The sequence below is a fragment of the Triticum urartu genome, chromosome 2A, assembly GCF_056163025.1.
Source record: "Triticum urartu cultivar PI428250 chromosome 2A, HENAU_Tu73, whole genome shotgun sequence".
NCBI lineage: Eukaryota > Viridiplantae > Streptophyta > Magnoliopsida > Poales > Poaceae > Triticum > Triticum urartu.
This window is the reverse complement of record NC_141874.1, coordinates 50,343,743-50,366,066: the sequence shown is the minus strand read 5'-3', so window position 1 is coordinate 50,366,066 and position 22,324 is coordinate 50,343,743. Positions and strand designations below refer to the sequence as shown.

Here is a 22,324-nt window from a genome sequence, read left to right as displayed (position 1 = left end):
GCTTGTGAACGCTCCAAACCGAATCAGGATAAGAAGGTGAATGATAGATCAAGAAATCAAATCCAAAAAAAAAGGTAGAAGAACAAGGACAAGAAGCAAACGAACTAACATTTCCATTATTCCAAATTCTGAAAGAAAACTCCATATGTCGAAAAGCGGGTGTACATAGAAACAACGGATTTGCTATTTCACATACTTTCTAACCATATGATTTAGACACCATAGATTCGTGTTCTTTTGTCTTTTTTTTTGTCTTTTGGCGTTGCCTCTGTACGCGTCGTTCGCGCATGGTTTCCCCTAGCGTTTAGGCCATTGTTTTATTTTCTTAGAGCCCTCCTGTCTCGGCTCAGTGTTGGTTGCGGACACCAGTAATTTTTTTGCTTTTTATTTCATTTTTTTCTTTTTCAAATTTGTAAACTTTTTTTAATTCATGAAATCTTTTATTTTTTATTTTCTCCATTTTCTAAAAAATTAATTAAAAAATCCATCGCTGTCAATTGACTGTCCACAATAAAAGAGGCTGTCTTTTTTCTTGTCCTAGTTTCATTTGGGATTATTTGCTACTAGCGGACATTCACTTTGGCACATGGGAGCATATGCTTCTGCCACCGGTAAAATATTTCAGAATGTCAAAAAATTCCAGAAAAAACATTGGTGTGTATATCAAGAGAATCTATGTGGGCACACCAAGTTTTGCGGAAGACATTTTTTGTAGCCTATGTAAAAAAGACAAAAAGATTGTCCCGTGAAATGCCTTTTTAACATCGAATTTTGTCTTTTTCACAAGCGAAAGGAAAGTTGTCAGTTTTTCGCAAACAAATTTGTGAGGCGTAGAATGTTGAGATGTATGCATGAAACCTTTTGTCACCATTTTGTGACATTTGAAATACATTTAAAACACATTTTTAAAGCGAGAAGCATATACACCCAGGAGCCAAAACGCCACTCACTAGTATTTATTTAAATGGCTAGATAACATGTTGGTAGCTAGTCTGATGCACATTTATGTTTGGGTGGCTGATCAACGCAAGTTGTTTGCTGTTGCCATCACATTCTTTTCTTCTATTTCCTTCTCTCTCTCTCTCTCTCTCTCTCCTCCTTCTTTTGCTTGTGTGTAACTATCTACTAACTCGAAAGAGACGGAAATCAAAACGGAGTAAGGATATTGGGTTTCCACCTTACCTATTTCATGTCGGTCTTTTGCATCCCTAAAAATGTCCTCAAAACCATTGACTCCCTTCGTAGGGCCTTCTTTTGGGCGGGAGAGGATTCTTGTTCAGGAGTTCAATGCCTTATTGCATGGAAAAATGCGTGTACACCTAAAATGTATGGTGGTTTAGGGCTAAAAAACCTGCATGTTCAAAACAATTGACTGCTCATGAAATTCGCAGTTAAGGCTTTATCCTCTTCTCCGACACCTTGGTTGAAATGCTTAGACCTTCAACATCCAAACGCACTAGTCTCCTCCCACCAAACCTCTTTTCTCTGCCGTACCATCTCCCAACAAATCCCCACCCTCCAGAAAATCTCCTTCGTATTAACAAACAGTAGTTCACACACATACTTTTGGGACGACACTTGGTTGACCCCAAGACCTCTAGCTACCACCTTCCCCCACCTCTTCTCACACTCCATTATTCCAAATTCTGAAAGAAAACTCCATATGTCGAAAAGCGGGTATACATAGAAAAAACAGATTTGCTATTTCACATACTTTCTAACCATACGATTTAGACACCAAAGATTCATGTTCTTTTGTCCTTTTTTTTGTCTTTTGGCGTTGCCTCTGTACGTGTCGTTCGCGCATGGGTTCCGCTAGCGTTTAGGCCATTGTTTTATTTTCTTAGAGCCCTCCTGTCTTCGCTCAGTGTTGGTTGCGGACATTAGTAATTTTTTTTTATTTCGTTTTTGTTCTTTTTCAAATTTGTAAACTTTTTTAATTCATGAAATCTTTTATTCTTTTATTTTCTCTCTTCCATTTTCTAAAAAAATTAAAAAAATCCATCGCTGTCAATTGACTGTCCACAATAAAAAGAGGTTGTCTTTTTTCTTGTCCTAGTTTCATTTGGGATTATCTGCTACTAGCGAACATTCACTTTGGCACATGGGAGCATATGCTTCTGCCACCGGTAAAATATTTCAGAATGTGAAAAAATTCCAGAAAAAACATTGGTGTGTATATCAAGAGAATCTATGTGGGCACACCAAGTTTTGCGGAAAACCGGCATTTTTTGTGGCTTGTGTAAAAAAGACAAAAAAATTTGTCCCGTGAAATGCCCTTTTTAACACTGGATTTTGTCTTTCTCAAAGCGAAAGGAAAGTTGTCAGCTTTTCGCGAACGAATTTGTGAGGCGTAGAATGTTGAGATGTATGCATGAAACTTTTTGTCAGCATTTTGTGACATTTGAAATACATTTAAAACACATTTTTTAAGCCAGGAGCATATACACCCGGGAGCCAAAACGCCACTCACTAGTATTTATTTAGATGGCTAGATAACATGTTGGTAGCTAGTCTGATGCACATTTATGTTTGGGTGGCTGATCAACGCAAGTTGTTTGTTGTTGCCATCACATTCTTTTCTTTGTTTTCTTTCTCTCTCTCTCTCTCTCTCTCTCTCTCTCTCTCTCTCTCTCTCTTCTCCTTCTTTTGCTTGTGGGTAACTATCTACTAACTCGAAAGAGACAGGAATCAAAACTGGGTAAGGATATTGGGTCTCCACCACAAATTCCCCGGGCCTATCAACATCTACTCATGACTATGTACTTGATGGATATCTCGGCAGAATATGTTGTAGTAATTGACAGCCCCAATTGGTGGACTTGCATTCCAATTATTTTGTTAGTGGCATTAATGATGGATTAAATCGAGACAATAACGTGCTCTGGTGACATCGCCAAACAACAATGAGCACATACTAACACAGTGGCAGGAGGAAAGAGAAATCAGGCCTATATCTAATGATGAAGTGACAAAATGATTCCAAACAATTGATACCTCACAAAACTGTTACCTAGCTAATTGACACTTGTTGTGATAAGGAAATAATTTAGATAAGACATAACAAGAATATATTGGAAACCAGAAATCATGCCACTGCCCCGCAAAAAAAAATCGACTATGGTACATTTAAAACAATGTTAGTGGACATGACATCTATATATCAGCATAATAAAATATGAGCTATGATTTGACGCAAATAATCTTAATCTTAGCATTCTAATCTAAGCAATGACTCGAAAAGTTAAGTTCAATATCGGTAAATTTTGCAGTGGAGTTCCAAACTTGTCCGCATCTTAAAGTCAGCACCACATTCCATGTAATATTCGTGCAAAATTACAAAACCAATCTAATTGCTGCGATGCTATTGAAAACTTTTCTCTTCGAACGATTGTCGCAAGGGTCAATGGTTTGACCATGGTCTCAAATAACCACCCTGTCAGCACAATTCATTTTTTAGAGTGTGCGGATCCTGTCATGCATGCATGGTTGAACCTACCGACCGGGCAAGATCGCCCTGCTTGCTTCACTGACGCATCAGAACTTGAGAAGGCAGCAGATCGAAGAAACACGAGTTGCAGGCCATGCAGGGTTCACACTGGCTCCTCCCACTCCAACTATAACCAGTTGGCACTTAACTAGTAGCAGTTGGCGCCGATATGGTAACACTGCAACTACTGTATATACTACTCTCTCTCTCTCTCTCTCCTTATTAGCATGTTGCTGAGGAGGGAGGACAAGAAGCACAACTGGACACAGGAATCTTCCTGCGCATGGCTGGCCTTTGTCCCATTAGAGGGCACGGATCGCAAATCGCCTCCTCAGAGGGACAATGGTTGGGAGGCAGGGAGAGCATGGGTGACAGGATGATAAAGTGTGTGTTTTTGGAAAGCAAAGAAAGGAAGCAACACATGGATCATCCATGGGCCTCCTGGATCTGATTAGTTAACTACTCAAAGCTGATGATAATGAGAGCTTTTCATTTCTGCATGCACATGGATGGCGACTAGGTGACTGAGAGACACTACGGGTGTGTTTGGTAGAATGGATGAGGGCAAAAGTTCCCAATCCGACACACTTTTGCTTGTTTGGCAGGGTGCATGGGCTCACCTCAGCTATGCTCATCTGATGCATAAAAGTGCCCTCAGCCATGCTCATCTCATGCACCCCAGACAGGGTGCATGGAGGCAGCTATGCTGGCCCTGACACTCGTCCTCACCGATCAGACCATATCCGGATATGTTTATTTTTTCAAAAAGAATTAAAATTTCAAAATTGTTTAAATTTTCAAAAAAAATCATAATTTCAAAATTTCTTTGGATTTTCAATAAATATTTGAAATTTCAAATTTTCTAAAAAAATCATAAATCTTCAAAATTTCAAAAGGAAATCAAAATTTGTTTGAATTTTGAAAAAAAATAGAATTTTAATTTTTTATAAAATATTCAAATTTTGTTTAAATTTTCAAAAAAAACTCGTAATTTCAAATATGATCAAATAAAAAAACAGAATTCAAAGTTTATTTTAATTTCCCAAAAAAGTTTAGAATATCAAAATATGTTTAAATTTGTGTTGACATTTTTTCGATTTTGTTCATCCACCAAAAAATATATTCAGAATTCGAAATTGTTCAGCATGTCTAAACACATGCAGGCTGCCAAACAAAAATCTCAGCTCAGCATGTCTCAACGCATACATCACTGCCAAACAACAGCAACTGTATGGACTTAGGGCATCTCCAGCCGTTGGCCCCCCAGGAAGGGCAAAAAATCGCCCCCTGGGGGCGCACCGGCGCTAAACAGCGCACTAGGGGCGTGATGTCCCCCAGTCGCGGCCCCCCACGGGTTTTTAAAAGAGTCAAATACGGCACAAACACGACTCAAATTTAACGCAAACATCGACGAGTTCGTTCAAATTTAAACATACTTTAAAAAAAAGGGAAAAACTACCGCGGGCTACCCCGCCGTCTCCCTCGCCGCCCGCCCACGCGGTTCTACATGCCGAGGAGGCTGTAGAACCGCGTGTAGTCACCGCCGTCGTCGTCGTCGTCGCCCCCGCCTACGCCTCCGCCGTCCCTGCTGCATCCCTCCCCCGGTTGGCGCGGCGGGTTGGACGGTCCGAGGGCGTCGTCGTCGTCGTCGCTGTCGAGGACCACGATGTCGTGCTCATCCTCGCGCCCACGCTTGCGGCCGGCGATCTCCTCTAGGGCCCGGCGCTGCCGGACCATCTTGTCGCGGAGGTAGTCGTCCCGCGCCCACCGCAGAGCGTCCTCGTCGGAGAAGCCGCGCCGGGCTATCTCCTCGTACTTCGAGGGGAGGCCGGGCTCCAGCTTGGGCTCGACGAGGACGAAGCGGCCGGTGGGGGAGGCGTTGTCGCCGATGCGGATGAGGCGATTGATTCGCCGCGGGAAACGAGGCGATGAGGACGACGAAGGGCCGAGAAGAGAGCCGTGTCACTGACGCGGCGGGCCCGCGACTGTTTCGCATCAAAACAGTTCGCCCCGGCGTCCCCAGGCGCCCCCCAGCGCGCCGGGTTCGGCCTGGGTCCGCCGGCGCTGTTTTCGGCCCAGGCCGGCAAAAATCGGGCTCCTGGGCCGCGACTGGGCCGATTTTTCGGCGCCGGCGCAAAAAAAACGCCTGGGGAGGCCTTCCTGAGGGCGCGGCTGGAGATGCCCTTAGCATGTCTACACTCAGCATGTATGAAATAAGAACAACTAGGCTAGGTCCATACATGCTACCAAACACACCCTACACTACACAACCGAGCCTGCCTGCCTACCTACTACTGCGGCTCCATTTGTTTTGTTCCGTGAGATCGCTTGGAATGTGAGTCATCGATCGCTTATCTTACTCATGTGTCGGGACGATGCATGGTTCAAATGAACACGCGATCGTATGCTTCGGAATTGATTGAAAAGTGGGATCCGCGTCGACGACAGGCGGACTCCTGTCAGGACGCACACACTTGCTCCCTGTTTTCCTGTCTCGCATCTTCAGATTTAGAGGGCAGCTTCCTCCTATCTTCCGTCCGTTGAACTCCACGTGCTTCATCTAGCTAGAGGCGAGCTAGAGCTGCTAAAAAGGTCCCGACCAGCGTCGTCGAGTCCGTCTATTCCCAGATCGTCCAGGATTCGACTGTTCAATCACGGCGGCAACTTACTTAAGAAAAGAAGTTCATTCTCACGTCAGCTAATTAGCCCTCCAAATGCCACAACCTGTTGCATCCCAACGACCCTACGTTGCATGGATACTTGGATATACGAGTCAATTTTCTAAAAATTAGGATACGTGGATACGCTTTATATATATATATATATATATATATATATATATATATATATATATATATATTATCAAAAATATGAATAAAAAATAAGGAGCTTCCATGTAAAAGCATTGCCTCAATAGAATTACTCCTCCTTTTTTTTGCACTTGGTCCACCTCTATCAGTTGGTAGTGGGATTTTCCTAGGTTTATTGCTCTCAATCAGTGCATACGCTCTCTCTTGCTCACCTTTCAACTAAATAAGAATATCGATGGTCACCTTTTGACATGAACTCACCCCAATGTTGGAAATCTTCAAAAGGTGTGCCTTTGCTCTTGAGTAGATTTCATGTTCAACGAGGGGGGTCACGTATCCAAAATGTCCCGCAGCAGTATCCCATGAGTATCAAACACTATTTTTATTTTTAAAAATCAAAAATCGAGGGATACACATCCTGCTGTATCGGGGCAGTATCTGGCTGGATACGCGCGCTATCTGAAGTATCCGTGCAATGTAGCAACGACCAAGCAAGTGAAACCTCCACTAATCAGCTGCTAAACTAGCTTTACGAGGGTATTGGTACTTTGATCAAGTAGGAGTTAGTTCAGTAGGCTCTCCTTTCTTTTGCAGGAAAGAGTAGGCTCTCCTACCGCTTCTCTCTCAGCTCTCCTTCCTTTCCCCGCCACTCCGCGTTGTTTCGTCGGAGTGGGAGTGTCCAACTGCGTCGGGCCTTCACACATTACAGTGCTTGGAAGGATTTTGTGATATCCTCTCCATGTGAGCTATGAGGAGATCGATGAACTTTAAAGCCTTCTAGAGTTATGTTCTATGTACACTTCAAGCATAGGGAGCTCCCTCTCCATGTTGTGAAGTTCAGATCCACCACCCTATCTCTTTTCAAGTTAGGGTTCCACCATACCTTGATGGAATATAATTTCAATTCTAACTCATGCGGCTCCAAATCTTGTTGTTGTTATCTCTAACCAAACGCATCCTAATATGGTGAAATATTGATGTGTGAGAGCCTCTAGTGGTATCCAAATAGAAATATGTTGTATCACACATTTGATAAATAGTAGAAGAAGCTTTGGATAGCTTCAACTTGTGTGTTTTTCACCTCGGTGAGTTTTTTTTTTGTGAGAGCTGCTGGAGGCGATGTGTGCTGACAACACTCACAACTTGCCCTAGATTCATTTGGTGAAGCTGAACTCATACCATATATGTTGATGCATATGTTTGATCCTGCGATGAAGAATGAGTTGAGTTAGTACATAATAATAGTGCTAAAATTTCTTTAAAACATCTTCACTGTGCAATTCATTAATCTTTGTTGTGCAAAATACCACCAAGGCCGAGCATAAATGCTAGGTCTCTCTTATTGTGAGACCGTAACAACTCTTGCCTACATGTTTCCTCGAGTGGGCCGGCCCAACAACCTAGCGAGCGGTTGTCGGAAGGTTCTATCTACATTTGGGATTTATCTAAAAAAAATCAACATTTGGGATTGGCTTTACGAACCTTCTGTTCTGTGTGGTTTTTTTGTTTTCCTACGTTTTCCTTCATCGGTTTACTGTTTTTTCCAGCTTTTGTCTTCTTTTCCCCTCTCCCCTTCTGTTTTTTAAATACATGTCAACTTTTTGTAACACATCTCAAATATCTTTTGTGTATAGGTGAACATTTTTAGATGCATGTTGAACAGTTTTCAAATTCATGTTGAATATTTATTCAAATACATGTCACACATTTGTAGAATGCACATTTGAACATTTTTTAATACATAGTGAACATTTTTCAAGAATGGCATTAACATTTTTGTAAAACAAGCAAACCATTTAGTTAGTATTTATGAAATTCTTTTCAAATGAGAAAAACATTTTTATATGCTATGTATATTTTTTAAAAATTGCACGAACAGAATTTTACATTTCATGAACATTTTCTAAAATATCATGAACATATTTTTAAACGTTTGAACATTTTTGATATATCATGCATAATTATTTGAATGTCACAAATATTTTTAATCAATTATGAGAGAAATTTTTATATTTTCATGAGCATTTCTTAAACATCTAAACATTTTTGTAAATGTTGTGAAAATTTTGTTCAAAGGATATGAATATTCTTCTTATGTCATGAAAATTTTAAAGAAAATTAGAGGAACAAACGGGAGCATATCATACGGAAACCAACATTCGATGAAAATCGGTGAAAACTATGAGAAAAAGATGTTTTGAAGTTTTAAATTTTTTTGAAGAAAATGTGGGATGTTAAGAGGATGATGTTTTATTGGCACACAAAATTTCAAGTTGAAACACATTGCGAGATGTGAGCTATGAAAAAGACAAAATCAGCATTGAATAGTCCCAAATAGTAATGTCACTATTCAGGGCTGAATTTGTCTTTTTCATAGCTCACATCTCGTAATGTTTTTCAACTTGAAATTTTGTGTAGCAATAAAACATCACCTTCTTAACATCCCACATTTTTTTCAGATTTTTTTGAAACTTTAAAATATGGTTTTCATGAATTTTTCATTGAATATTGGTTTCCTATGCTATTCAATGCTGATTTAGTCTTTTTCATAGCTCACATCTCGTAATGTGTTTCAACTTGAAAATTTGTGTGGCAATAAAACATCATACTCTTAACATCCCACATTTTTTTAAAACTTCAAAACATCTTTTTCTCGTGATTTTTACCGGTTTTCATCAAATGTTGGTTTCCGTATGATATTCTGCCTCAAACTATTGCTGCACTACCGTGAGCGGCCTAGCTGTAGGCTAGACCGACATACTCAAATCGCAGGTTTCTCTCTCAAGAAAAAACAAAACTCAAATCGTAGTAGGCAATCACGGTTCAGTCCGCAAAAGCCAGAGTTCATTCTTGTCGCTGCTCGGCCCATCACACTTAACAGGCCTGCTTACGCCCCGATTGGATACTTAAAGGCACCAAAAGGGCCGAGCCATTAATTTAAGCAAGAAACAGGAAAAAGGTTTTAAGTGGGGGAGAAACCACTACTCCCAGGACGCGCGTCGCCGGGGATCGCCGGAGCTAGGGTTCCGTCCGACCGTCCGATGGCGGTGGCCCTCCCGCCGGCCTTCCCTCCGCACGGCCTTCCCCAGCTGGACGCTTCTGCCGGGGACATGGGCCCGCGCCTCCTGCAGGTGCGCGGGCTCCGCCGGCTGCCGCTCCACGAGCTCGTCCCCCGCCTCGCCGAGCTCCGCGCCGACGAGGCCGGCCCCGTGCGCAAGGTCGTCGTCGAGTGAGTGCTCCCGCTCCTCTTATTCGGCCATTCCGTCGGGGCACTTCAGTGCTCTGTCCCGCTAGTCAGTTTCGTCTGCAACTTAACCTTGCAGCCTCCTGCCAATTCGGTTCGAGATAACTTAAATTGATAGTGAATTCATCAACAAAAGTAGCAGTAAAGTTAACCAAATGTGTAGTTTCTGTTATAAATGTTCTGGAGTTCTATACGTTGCAGTGGCCAATTACTCAAATGTGCAATTTATACTAGTACCAAATGCTAAGGTTTCATGTGGTGAAATGGCAGCTGAATGCTTTCTCTCATGATATCATCTGATATTGTTTTCGCCACGCACTGAAATATGCTCATATCTTGGCTTATGTTTTAATTCAACTCGTCCACCTGACATAGGATGATTGGTGAGATTGGGTCAAAGCACACTGTGTTTATACCTGACATGATGCCCTCTCTGCTGGATCTTTTGAACGATGAGACGCCGGCGGTTGCGAGACAGGCTGTTAAAACAGGAACAGACTTATTTGCCAAAGTACTGCAAGAGCTCGTTATCCAGGTAACTCTTAACAGCAGCACCTTTAAGAGTTGCCTGTGTGTGGACTTTGGCTCATGTTGCTGTTTGCCGGTTCTAAATCCAGGGTTTGTTCTCGAGTGGGGGGATTGACGAGTCACTCAAGTCATCATGGGAATGGATGCTCAAGCTTAAATCAGCGGTGTCGCTCATGGCATTTCAGGTAAGCCGCTATCCTCTTTTTGCATCCAGTTAATTGCATCATATCGGCTTACAGTTTCTTTCATTTGTGGCATTTCCATGTCAGCCTACCAGCAATGAAGGAGTCAGGATGCTGGCTGTTAAGTTTGTTGAAAAAACAGTTCTTATGCACACCCCGGATCCTAATATCACATCTGATCCACCAAACCAAGCTACAGAAGGTGGAACATGTGCTGTACTACTTTATACAAATGGCCTGTTTTAAAATTGGATTTACGACATGATAAATTGTCATCCGTTTGCAGATATGGGATTCAATATAGCATGGTTAAGGGGAGGTCACCCTTTGCTTAATGTTGGTGATCTAGCCATGGAAGCCAGCCAGAGCCTGGGACTGTTGCTAGAACAACTTAAGTCTCCTAAAATAAGATTACTCAGCACTTCAATGATCATTGTCTTTGTTACTAGGTTGGTCTCATCCATTTGTATTCCATTACTATTATTTTTGTGCATGTACGGTTTATATCATCTTTCGAGCAATAAATTTCCTGAAAGATGGTGCTGTGTCATTTCTTCATTCTTTTTGTAGAAAATTTTCAGGTTATAGCCCTTTACATTAGCATCTGTATATGTTCTGATGCATGTGTTTCTTACTTCATCTTCTAATATCAACTTCTCCCAGTCTCTCGGCTATTGCTCAAAGAAGGCCTTCCTTTTATGGACGCATACTGCCAGTTTTACTTTCTTTGGACCCAGCAAATACCATTATCAAAGTGCAAATTCCAGGCGCATTCCATGCTTTGAAGAGTGCCATTGATGCATGCCTGAAATGTACACATTCAAGTGCTGAGCCGGTACTTCTTTTACCTTCTTGCAGTAAATTGTAAGATGCCATGTATAATATCTGTTTTGTCAAGGAACTTTACTTGATATGCATATGCTTTTTTCAGTAGTACTCCCTCCGTTCCGAAATATAAGTCTTTTTAGATATTTCAAATGGACTACAACATATGGATGTATGTAGACATATTTTAAAGTGTAGATTCACTCATTTTGCTCTGTATGTAGTCACCTATTGAAATCTCTAGAAAGACTTATATTTTGGAACGGAGGGAGTATATGACATCTCTCACTTAATGCTTACATTTTCAGAATCCGCTCTAGGTGCATTCTTACTAATTTGAAGATCTATTTTTCAGTGGCGAGCTCGTCTATTGGAAGCTCAAAATATTATAAACCAGGGAGATTCAATAGCTGCAAATGATTCAAATGCTGGTAGGAGTGCTGGAGACACGTCAAACAGGGCCGAATCGTTGCCTCTGACAGTATGTACCTCTATATCTAAATTATATCTCTTCTGCAAATTCCAACCTTTGCAATGAGCCCTCCCCCACCCCCACCCACCCACATACACCAAGTATTGATTCAATCTATAAGTGTTTCAAAATAACTATAAACTATGTTTCTATGACAGGAAACAAGCACCGACAACAGTAACAAGCGGAGTCTGGCTGATGACATGAATAATATTCTAGAAGATGATGGTCATTCCAGTAAAAGGGTCAAACAATCACATGATTCTCAGGAACATAGTGAAGAGGCAAACAAGAGAAATACCGAGGCAGCCTCTGTTGATTCATCATCCAATCAACCCACCCCTGCAAGAACTGAGAATTCTGAAGCTGTATATCAATTAATTGGTATGTTTGCTGCATTAGCTGCGCAAGGCGACAGAGCTGCTGGATCACTACAAATCCTGTCATCCAGTATCGCTGCTGACCTATTAGCAGAGGTTGTAATGGTTAACATGCAACACCTGCCAGTTTCTGGTCCTGAAGTAGATCAACGACAACATCCTTCAACTAGCCAGTCCTCTGTTGCTCCTAGTCGGAATCTTCTTTCAGGTCGCTTTCCGATGTTAGAGGCTCTGTGGAAGGTAGTTTCTCTAGCTGTCCCTGCTTATTTTGTTAGATTTTCTTGTTTCATTTTGTTTATTGAATCCTCCATTTCAGACAATAAGTGAAACTGATCAAGCTGAAGCACCTCCAGCTAAGGATTCTGCTCTGGTGACATCTGCTGCTGGTGAGATCATACCAGTTCTTGTCAGTTCTCCTGTTCCTTCTGCATTAAAAACACCGAAGGAGGAGGACATTAGTTCAGCAGTTCCACTAGATATAGAAATGGTAGAGGCTAAAGTGCCCACTGCAGATGCCACTGGGTTATCGATGGAGATTCAGGAATCATCAGAAACTTCCCATGCTTCTACAGAACCTCAGGGAACCCAAGAACATTCTGGCAGTTTTGTTACTCCATTGCCAGCTGACAATTCTTCTGTTGGTATCAGTTTGGCTCAATGTTCAGAAACTCGCAGTCCAAGCTCCTCTACTATTGACGGAAGCCAGTCACAGTTTTCATCTTTGAATGCCCCTACTTCACAGTATGTTCTTCCAAAATTGGTTGTGACTAATGTCGACCTGACCGATGAGGCTAAAGATCTCCTTCAGAAAGAAGCGTTTCTGCGTATTCTTGAGAGAGATAAGCAAGTAGAGTCTGGTGGTTCGAAAGCTCGTCTTCCGTTGCTTTCTCACCTAAGTGTTGAGGTATTGATCACCATTCCTCCTGTCGAGTACCATTCTTTGCCTTGAACTTTGCTTAATCGTATTTGTGTGCACCACTTTTTGGCTATTTAGAAATCCCAAATCAGTTTCTCTAGAAACACTGAACTGTTACTTATGCTCTAGTTTCTTGTATACTGTATTATTGACATGCTCTCTCTATTTTACGGTACTTTCTCATGCAGTTTCCTTTGGAGCTGGACCCTTGGGAGCTTCTCAAAAAGCATGTACTATCTGACTATGTAACTAAGGAGGTAAGACTCGTATAAATGGTTTTCTGTAAGTGTTATCTTAGTTATTATCCAGGAAAGAACTGGATGGCTAGTGATTTAACCCCAAAAAAGCCCAAATCAGAGCTTTGTCCTACTTAGGTGTCTGAACTAAGGTGGGAATCAGGTTCAGCCACCTGATACGTATATCCAGTCAAGTTTATTACTGGCAAGTACTTGCATAGAATACTTGTCCTAGGAGCCAATAGATACCCTGTCTGACAGCAGAGAATCAGATGCAACAAAATACCAGTAGAATTACAAAAGAAGAAAAACAAACCCCCAGAACACTTCTGCCAAATGAAAACGAACATAAATATATTTTTCACCATCACTTGCAATAATTTGTTCTTTTCTAGATTTGTACCATGTCTATGATCTGTTGTTCAACCAATGACCCAGTGATTGAATAAGTGAACTAGTGAATAAGCATGTTATCATTCTTGTTCATCTATATATTGTGTTGGCTTATTATGCATGTGTTCTTGATTTCATGTAGCAAGATTAGACAGACTGGTAGAAATTGTTATTATATGATAATGTTTGCCATTTTATGTTTGGTGCAACCTTCCTAGTTTGCTTATGTGGTTACTTACATGGTTTCACTCAATATGCCTCCTCCAGTGATTTCTAACTCATCTTTCCTTGAGCAGGGACACGAGTTGACACTGGGCATCCTGAACAGATTATATCGCGAGGCAGAACAGGATCAGGACTTCCTTTCATCTAGAACTGCAACATCAGTTTATGAATCATTTGTTCTGACAATAGTATGTCTCCTTAAAACTTTGGTAACTTTGACACAGCTACCTTTTCTTTGTATCATGACTGACCATTTTCCTTTTTGCCTAGGCTGAAAATCTTCGTGATATGTTTCCGGCTTCAGATAGATCACTTGGCAAATTGCTTTGTGAGATGCCATACCTACCAGAAGGTGTATTAAAATTGCTAGAGGGTTTATGTTCTCCTGGAAATAATGAAAAGCAGGACAAGGATCTTCAGAGTGGTGACAGGGTAACTCAAGGTCTAAGTGCTGTCTGGAACCTTATCATGTTAAGACCTCCAAATCGGGACAGATGTCTGGACATTGCTTTGCAGGTGCTGTATGGATACCCTGATATATTACTGATAAATATTTTAACATATATGTGGGATATGCTTGCTTAGCCATATAGCTCTATTAATATCATCCGTCTGTCGAGCAGTTTTAACATGGTCCCTCTTACCTCCTCTTTTCACATGAGAGGTAAGAGTATATAATAGATCTGAACCGTTGATTTCATTAAGTAGTGGGTACTCTTACCTTCTTACCTCCCATGTGAAAAGAGAAGGTAAGAGGGACCATGTTGAAATTGCTCCTGTCTGATTGGTCGCTAACTGACAAGCGCACGTTTGGGACATCTGTTCTGACTTCTGATTTGATGGCACAATGTAAATAATAGCAAACATATCATGGATTTCAGTTCCATTTTCTTTTGCATGTTTAGTAGCATTGTGAAGCACTAAATCAATCTTAATCGCTTCTTTCGAGCATGGCTGAACACTAAAATATAAGAAATGGTCAATCATTTATATTTCCCTTTCACTTACATGAGCTTTGGATTAAACTCTGAGCATGTAATTGCAGTGCATAAAACTTCCACACTGGTTTGTTTTTATGATCTAGTACAAATTTTCTGCTTCAAGTATAGTCTTTAGTGCCATTCCCTTCTTATGTCACTAAGTAGCAGTGTTTCTTGCAGAGTTCAATCAATCGTCTAGATGAGGTCCGCATGAAGGCAATACGTTTGGTAATCCCTTGATCCTTCCTGCTTGTAAGAAAGGTGCACATATGTGATTTTGTTCACTTCATTTGTCATTTGTAATAACAGGTAGCAAATAAACTATTTCCCATGGCAAGCATTTCCAAAAGGATTGAAGATTTTGCAAATGAAAAACTTAATTCAGTCCTAGAAGTGATTCCAGCGGCTGAATCTGCGTCAGCTGCTGAGATGGCCACACCCGAGGTTCACCAGGTTTGCTTCCTGCTCTAATTTCTTTCACATATTCCTTTGCTGCTATCTGAACTCACCATGGATTTAGATGATTCTTAAATCGGATTGCGTTGTATTCCATTATAAAGTTGATAAATAATCTCAAGAGAAACTGTTGAAAACAGAGAAAATATTGATAAACCAGTGTACTTAGGCATGCAAATTTGGAACCTTTAGGGTACACCCCGACCCTACTTAGTTCAACCAAATGAACTAAAATTTCAAAAGTAGTGTGAGTTCTGAAAATTTACTTTCACTTAGTTGAACCAAGGAGGGTCGGAGGGTACCCTCAAGGTTCCAAATTTGCATCCCTAAGTATACTGCTGTAAATGAAAAGAGGTGCAAACATTATTAGTAGGATATGCAGGTGTCTTAATAATATATTGGCTTGGGACGTACTCTTAGCATCATAACTCTCATTGTTTTCCGTTTCCTTTCAAAGCAAAATTTGGTTGACTTTCTGTTTTTGAAGGATGGTGGTTTAGAAAATTTATCCTCGGTAGCAGATGCTCTAACTTTGATGTCGCTGTATTTTGCTCTGTGTACCAAGGTTAGTAGTTCTCCTTTGTAACCCTTTGTCTGATTGTGTGAATTCTACTAACAGCATATGGTTTGTATCTTACTGCAGAAGCACTCCCTTCTCCGACGTGTATTTGAAATATATGGCAGTCTTCCACAGGCTGCCAAACAGGTCTTGCATCCGACATTCTCTGTGATGCCATTAGATCTTATTCAATCCGCCATGGCTCGTTTTCTATAACATAAATTCTATGTTTTCCAGGCAGTTCACAGACAAGTACCCATTCTGATTCGCACGATACGTTCCTCTCCTGACCTTCTTGGTATCATCTCAGATCCACCAGCTGACTGTCGGGGCCTACTCATGCAGGTGCAAGTTGCGCTTTTCTTTGCCTATTAAGATATGCCGTCTTCTATTTGTCAAACTTCTACATTACAATGTTTGGGAAAGAGGGTTCATGAAAATATAACTTGATCATTGAATTTCTTTTATTTGATTGCTTTTGTATAATCCAAGATATGTTACATTGTCATGCAGGTTTTACAGACTCTCACTGATGGTGCAGTGCCATCTCAAGATCTGATTTCTTCCATAAAGAACTTATATTCAAAAACTAAGGTTATCTACTTCTCTCTATCTGAGTTAAGCTTCAAGTTCTTGCTGGCATTTCTATGATCAGATTGTGTGATTCTAATTTACAAAACATTGTCTTCATTTTGCAGGATACTGAGTTCCTTTTCCCAGTCATGGCTCATCTGCCAAAAGATGAGGTTTTCTCTTTTACATTCTTAGAACATTTAAGATATTAAAAATAATTAGCAGTATGTACTGTATGTCTACCTTTTTGTACTATAGAATGTATATGGTGGTTATACTTAATGAATAGCTGACGTAATAAGTGTGCACATGGTAGCTGAAATGCTCACGTTATATTCAATTTAAGTTGACATGGCAACATGTTGTGGGCAATGGTTAATGTTTTGAAAGAAAACTCATGTTCTGGTTGGTATTAGATTTATTTCTCGAACCAGTGGTTGTGGACCTTGACAGTAACTGACTTGGTTCATTAGTGGAGCAAAAATTTAAGAATTATAGTCGAGATATCACATGTATTCTGTAGGCATTGCTGCCAAGGTATAACTTATGTTTTGTATGTAGTTTCATGTTAGTTATTCTTTGTTTTGTCCTTTTTTCAGATTCTGTCTGTGTTTCCCAATATTGTTAATCTTCCGGTGGATAAGTTTCAAGTTGCCCTTTCTCGAATCCTGCAGGTTGGTTTTTTCTCTACTTTTTTTCCCTTGGCTATGATTTGAAACATTATGCTGGTTCATCAATTGTAAGTTAGAAATAAAGCACTAGTGTTTGTTTATATCTGAGCGTGTTTCTTGCACACTTTATGTAAAATTTCGTACCTTCAAGGTTTTCTTGGAAAACTTATTTAGCTCACTCTTGGACTTCTATTTCTCAAGTCACTTTAATATGCTTCACCTTTTGTTTGTTTTAAGGTCTTTCCTCTTCTATGCAATGTTAATCAGGCAGCATAACTTCCTACCTATTGCAGGGATCACCACAACATGGCCCTATTCTTGACCCATCAGAAATTTTGATTGCGATTCATGTAATAGATCCTGAAAAAGAAGGAATACCACTGAAAAAGGTCTGTTAGTTTTCCACTTTTCCATTTGTTAAAATTCACATCACTTGGCGAGTTAATTCGCTACACTGACGGAGTGATAATTTATATTAATTTTCTGTAGGTTATGGATGCATGTGCTGCCTGCTTCGAGCAAAGGACAACATTCACTCAGCAAGTTTTGGCAAAAGCACTAAACCAACTGGTATCTATTTCTGGATATTATCACATTTTCCATTGTATGTGGCTATGTGCCTTATGATGTGATACTCTGTTGGCTCTTTCCTCAAATCCTTGTGTTTCCACAGGTTGAACAGATTCCCCTACCTTTGCTGTTCATGCGAACTGTTATGCAAGCGATAAGTGCATTTCCTGCCTTGGTAAGCCAATTGTCTGAACCCATTTTGTGTCAGAAATATGGCTTATGTACCTCATGCTCTAATCTAGCATGCGAGAGACTTGCCTGGCACGAAGTATATATGTGGATATGGATGATCTTGGTGTGGTTTATGCATTATCATCATGCTGAAGTCAACAGTTCTCAGTTTTGCTGAAGGCAACAGCTCTCAGTTTTGCTGATTTGTTACCCGGTATATTGTAACCTGATAGTGAGACTTCCTTGCAGGTGGATTTTGTGATGGAGATCATGTCACGCCTTGTTAACAAGCAGGTGCTCACTTTTGTGTTGGACATGAATTCAGTTAGTGTTTTTTGTTTCATTTCTGACGCTTTTCAGTCATCATTTTGTCATGGCAGATATGGAAATATCCGAAGTTATGGGTAGGATTCCTGAAGTGTGCTATCCTGACAAAACCTCAGTCCTATGGTGTGTTACTGCAGGTTTGTTCACTTCTCTTCTCCCGATACACCTACTACATGTGTTCTTTCGTATGCAAGAAAAGTTTCTAGGATGTGCATCAAGTGTTAGCTGTTCTTTTTTCATTAACGTACAAGAGGTACTAAAATTTTAGTACAGAGTGCATCATGTGTTGATAATGTATACTAAAATTTTAGCGAGTGCCACAAACAACTCTTTGTTTTATCTAATAGTTAGTTCCAGAAACAGAAATGGTAACGTCCTAATAGTTGAAGGTTAAACTGCCGATTGATATTTACTTTTCTCATAAGCCTGCACCAAATTTCATAATTATTCCTGTTCAAAAATAGAAAAAACTGTCGTGTATCAAGATTTGTCCGTAACATCACACTCGGTTTGTCAGTTACCAGCTCCACAACTCGAAAATGCCCTGAATAAGAACCCTCTACTGAAGGCGCCCTTGGTCGAGCATGCCAGCCAGCCAAACGTGCGATCAACTCTCCCGAGGTTTGTCGCCTTGCTCTATTCACTATACAATTTCAAATGCGTGGGGCTGGATCTGATTGGAGCTTATGCCTTTTTTTTGTGGGCAGATCTATCTTGGTGGTTCTGGGTCTCGCCGAAGATCAACAGCAGCAGCCCGCACCTGAGGCACAGAGCAGCCAGAACCAGGCCGCGGAGACCAGCAGCTCCGCCGCAGAGGCCACGACGGAAGTAACTCAGGAATCCTCCGCCGCCAGTTGACATTTCCCCCGCAGCAGTGCTGGTAAGTGCCTCCCACAGCATATCATTGATTATATATATATACCCTTGTTTGTTCGATCATCAGGAACGGCATTCTTTGTGTCTCTGTATTTCCTTTAGGGAAGATACGGACATTGCGTACCGTTAATGATCTGGACTGATCGGTGATATATCGCAGGCCTTCTCTGTATTTGCTGGAACAGAATGGAGGCATTTGGCAGGCGACGAAGTGCTGCCTGCATTAATGTAGTACCGGGAAAGATGGCATGGCAAGACCATGTGGCGAAGCAGTGTTCAGCTGCTGCGCGATTTGTATAAAACATTTATTACGCTAAGAATTTGAAAATAGTGGTAGGAGAAAGTTGTTGCTGAGCCCTGCTGTTCTTTTGTTTTGGTAACCTGTAGTTCCAGTCCACTAAAGTGGTATGTAGAACATTAAACAAGGCTTGTTGTCAAAAAAGTTCTGAATTTGTGTACTATCTTGTTCTATTAAGCTGTTCGTAACGGTGCATTTGAGCTCGGGATTAGAAGGACACTTTTGTGTGACGAGGATCTTTCTTGCTAAATGGAATGTAGTAGCATCTCTCGAACTATGCAGTTTGTTTGTTTGTTTGTTTGTGTGAAGAGCTCGCTACCCAGTTACAGAAGTGGCCTGTTCCTCTGCTTGCTCTCCATCCAGTGTTACCAATGGCGTAGTGCGTGTCAAATTGCTGCAGACATAGGCTAGGTTTGGCATGCCGCCGGCTCTGCAAACAAAACAAAAAAGCTTGGACTCCACTACAAATCTGGCAGATTTTTTAGCAAATCGGACGTTTTCCCTAGCCAATTATGTTCTTCGAGGATGGCAAGTTTAGTTGGTGAGCAACTGAGCATGGCAAACCCGCCTCGGTTTTAGCACAGACGAACACGAGAGCCAGAACAGACGAACAGCTTCGTCCCTCCTCGACTAGCCAAGCCAGCCCACTTCCTTTTTCAGCTGCGGGAGAAGCCGTGGTTGCTCTCTTTAATTAGTCTGTTAATGTTGATAGAGTAGCCTGTTAGGTTAAGCTAGGGCTCACATGAGCAGATGATTAGCCAATGTACGCACTAAGCACTGCAGTACGCTATAATTTGTCATTTGATTACCAAGAAAGAGATAGTGGTTCAGTAAACTGAACTGCAACTGTATGTAAATGTAAATGTAAATGCCTCGCACAGCTTCGGTGATTATACGTTCTCTGCTCGACCACATCAGGACAGCTTCAGTACGTACTATCCGGTCACAGAAATGCTCTGTTCGTTTTGCCCTGACGTAAGTGGAGATTCAAATAAAATTTTCAAAAACTGAAGCCACCATCCAAAGCATCGTATACCTTCAGATAGATAGAGAATCGTGTGAGTCTTGGGCTGAGATAGAGAATCTGCTGTATACGCTGGGCCAGATAGATGGGCCTTCAACGACGAGCCGGCAGCGTGGGAAAGAAAAGGCCTGGTCGATGCTGAACCGACGTGAGAGAAACGGGAAACCGGGCGACAGAGAACGTTATTATTAGTCCCACCTCGGCTAGCTACGAGGGGCTGGGTGCAGAGCTCGGCTATAAGAGGGAGGGGGGCGCCCACGTTGGGAGGCATCTTTGCGCTTGGGGCAATGACGCAGCTAGTGAGGTAATACCGAGGCGCGTCAATTGCTGGTTGAAAACTATTTCCAAACCCCCTCTTTGGCACTCCCTCTGTGGTGGGCCACTGAGAATTTCTGAAAGGGCTCCCTCTCCTTCGGGACTGGGTAAAGCCCTACAATACCCTTTCGCAGATCCGCCATGTTCAAATCTATATGTTTTGCTCCTTTCGAGTACTTATCATTCTTTGAGAAGAAGACTGCAGCGGAAATATCACAATAAATTTTCAATATTATCAATAATTTGAAGGCATGACATAAAATTCCACAGCCACAGTGATTCAATAGTGGCCTCAAATGATGCCAATCTGTGTAACCAATCACCTCAAGATGGCCTGATCACTTTTATGTGAGCATGTGATCCTTGATCCATTGCAAATACCTGAGAAACTTTTTCGGAGCCTTCCAATGATCTATTCAAGTATTACTTTGATACCGACCAAGCATTCCAATAGCAAAGCTGATAGCTGATATTATTCATGCGGTCTATGGCTCCCATCATACATGAAACTATATATAGAAAGAGTACTTTTGTTACCTGTAATATTATTCATGAACTTAGGAGCTCGAATGTCGAGGCTCACAAGCTTGTGAAGCATCTTATCCCTGGGGGTTCGCCGCCATGTTTGGTTAGGTCAGGTCAGCCCAATGGACTTGATTTCATCCCTCTAAACCTTGTGACGTTTGAATAAAAAGCTTCTGAGTTTGTCTAAAACAAAAAACAAAAAAAAAATGATGAGTTCAATAAATGCATTGATGCCTGGGTAAGCAGGCTTCTCTGTGAGTGTCAGAGGTTGGTTATTTGTACATGCAGATCGTCTGAAACCTGCAGGAAGTTATTTGTACATGCAGATCATCTGAAACCTGCGAGATTTTCTCTGAATGGCTTCTGTGAGTTTCTGCCATTCCAACGCACAAAGGTACAGACCAGGGCTGCCCACGGCCACATGCTCTCGATGTCAAGCTTTCTAAGCCGGGGTGAAGGTGGGTGGCTGCTTTCATCGCATTCAACTAAGTTTGTGCCACGCATCATCAGGCACAAGGTGATGCCGTGCCATCGACAGGTTCAGTCTGACGGAACTGAAGACGGTATGGCGTTTGCCTTGAGCCCCATATCTGAACTTATGATTTGTATATCTCTGTGTTTTGGTAGCCGTCCATTTGCAGCTAACGAAACTTGACCACCGGCGGTACCTATCACCTACGGATCCATTTGTCTTGCGCGTTGGTTTTCTTCATCTGCTAATGCTGCTCATAATCACCCCACAATTTAAAAAAAAAATCATGATTAGTACTAGTTCACTTCTTTCTCCATTCCATAAGAGACGAGATGAGATGTTGAGCGCACTACATCGCACCCCTGTGCTGCTGAACTGAAGATTGGTCTGAGCTCAAGCCTAGTGCCAGTGGTGTCTTGGCTGCTGTGCTGCTTCAATGCTCGTAAGTAACTGCAAATTCCATTCCTTTAATCTGCTGCCATGACAGCGAACGCTGCCGCCGCTACTAGTGGCGTTGGCCGTGGTCTGAGGCTGAACTACTACTCTGGGAGATGACCTAGGGCAGAGGAGGTCGTCGAGGAGCAGGTGAGGAGCAGGTGAGGGCAACACAGCTGTGTCATGGCTCAGGGCCCTCTTCTCTTCCATGACTGCACTCTAAGCCGGGATGTCAGGGCCCTCTTCTCTTCCATGACTGCACCGTCCCGTCAAGTCCTGCGACACGTTGCTGCTCCTCGAGACCGACGCGGCCAGAGGCCTCGTCTCCGAGCAGTCCTCGCTGAGGCAACTTCAAGTCCGTTGATTAAGGG

The 22,324-nt window shown here is 41.7% G+C and overlaps 1 protein-coding gene and 1 pseudogene across 1 annotated transcript; both read left to right on the top strand.

Annotated features, from left to right (window-relative positions):
* Positions 1-9,226: 9,226 nt before the first annotated feature.
* On the top strand, positions 9,227-19,342 carry ESP4 (HEAT repeat-containing protein). Its single transcript, XM_048698532.2, has 28 exons — positions 9,227-9,529; positions 9,920-10,079; positions 10,162-10,257; positions 10,342-10,456; positions 10,541-10,703; positions 10,918-11,089; positions 11,435-11,560; positions 11,710-12,171; positions 12,248-12,835; positions 13,036-13,104; positions 13,773-13,889; positions 13,972-14,217; positions 14,862-14,909; positions 14,991-15,134; positions 15,625-15,702; positions 15,781-15,843; positions 15,934-16,041; positions 16,210-16,290; positions 16,395-16,442; positions 16,869-16,943; positions 17,234-17,329; positions 17,430-17,510; positions 17,614-17,685; positions 17,931-17,975; positions 18,062-18,145; positions 18,526-18,629; positions 18,716-18,888; positions 19,045-19,342. The coding sequence occupies exons 1-27, from the start codon at positions 9,342-9,344 to the stop codon at positions 18,864-18,866; spliced, it is 3,780 nt and encodes a 1,259-aa protein (XP_048554489.1). The 5' UTR covers positions 9,227-9,341; the 3' UTR covers positions 18,867-18,888; positions 19,045-19,342.
* Positions 19,343-20,475: 1,133 nt separating this feature from the next.
* On the top strand, positions 20,476-20,636 carry LOC147983610 (U4 spliceosomal RNA; annotated as a pseudogene).
* Positions 20,637-22,324: the final 1,688 nt, after the last annotated feature.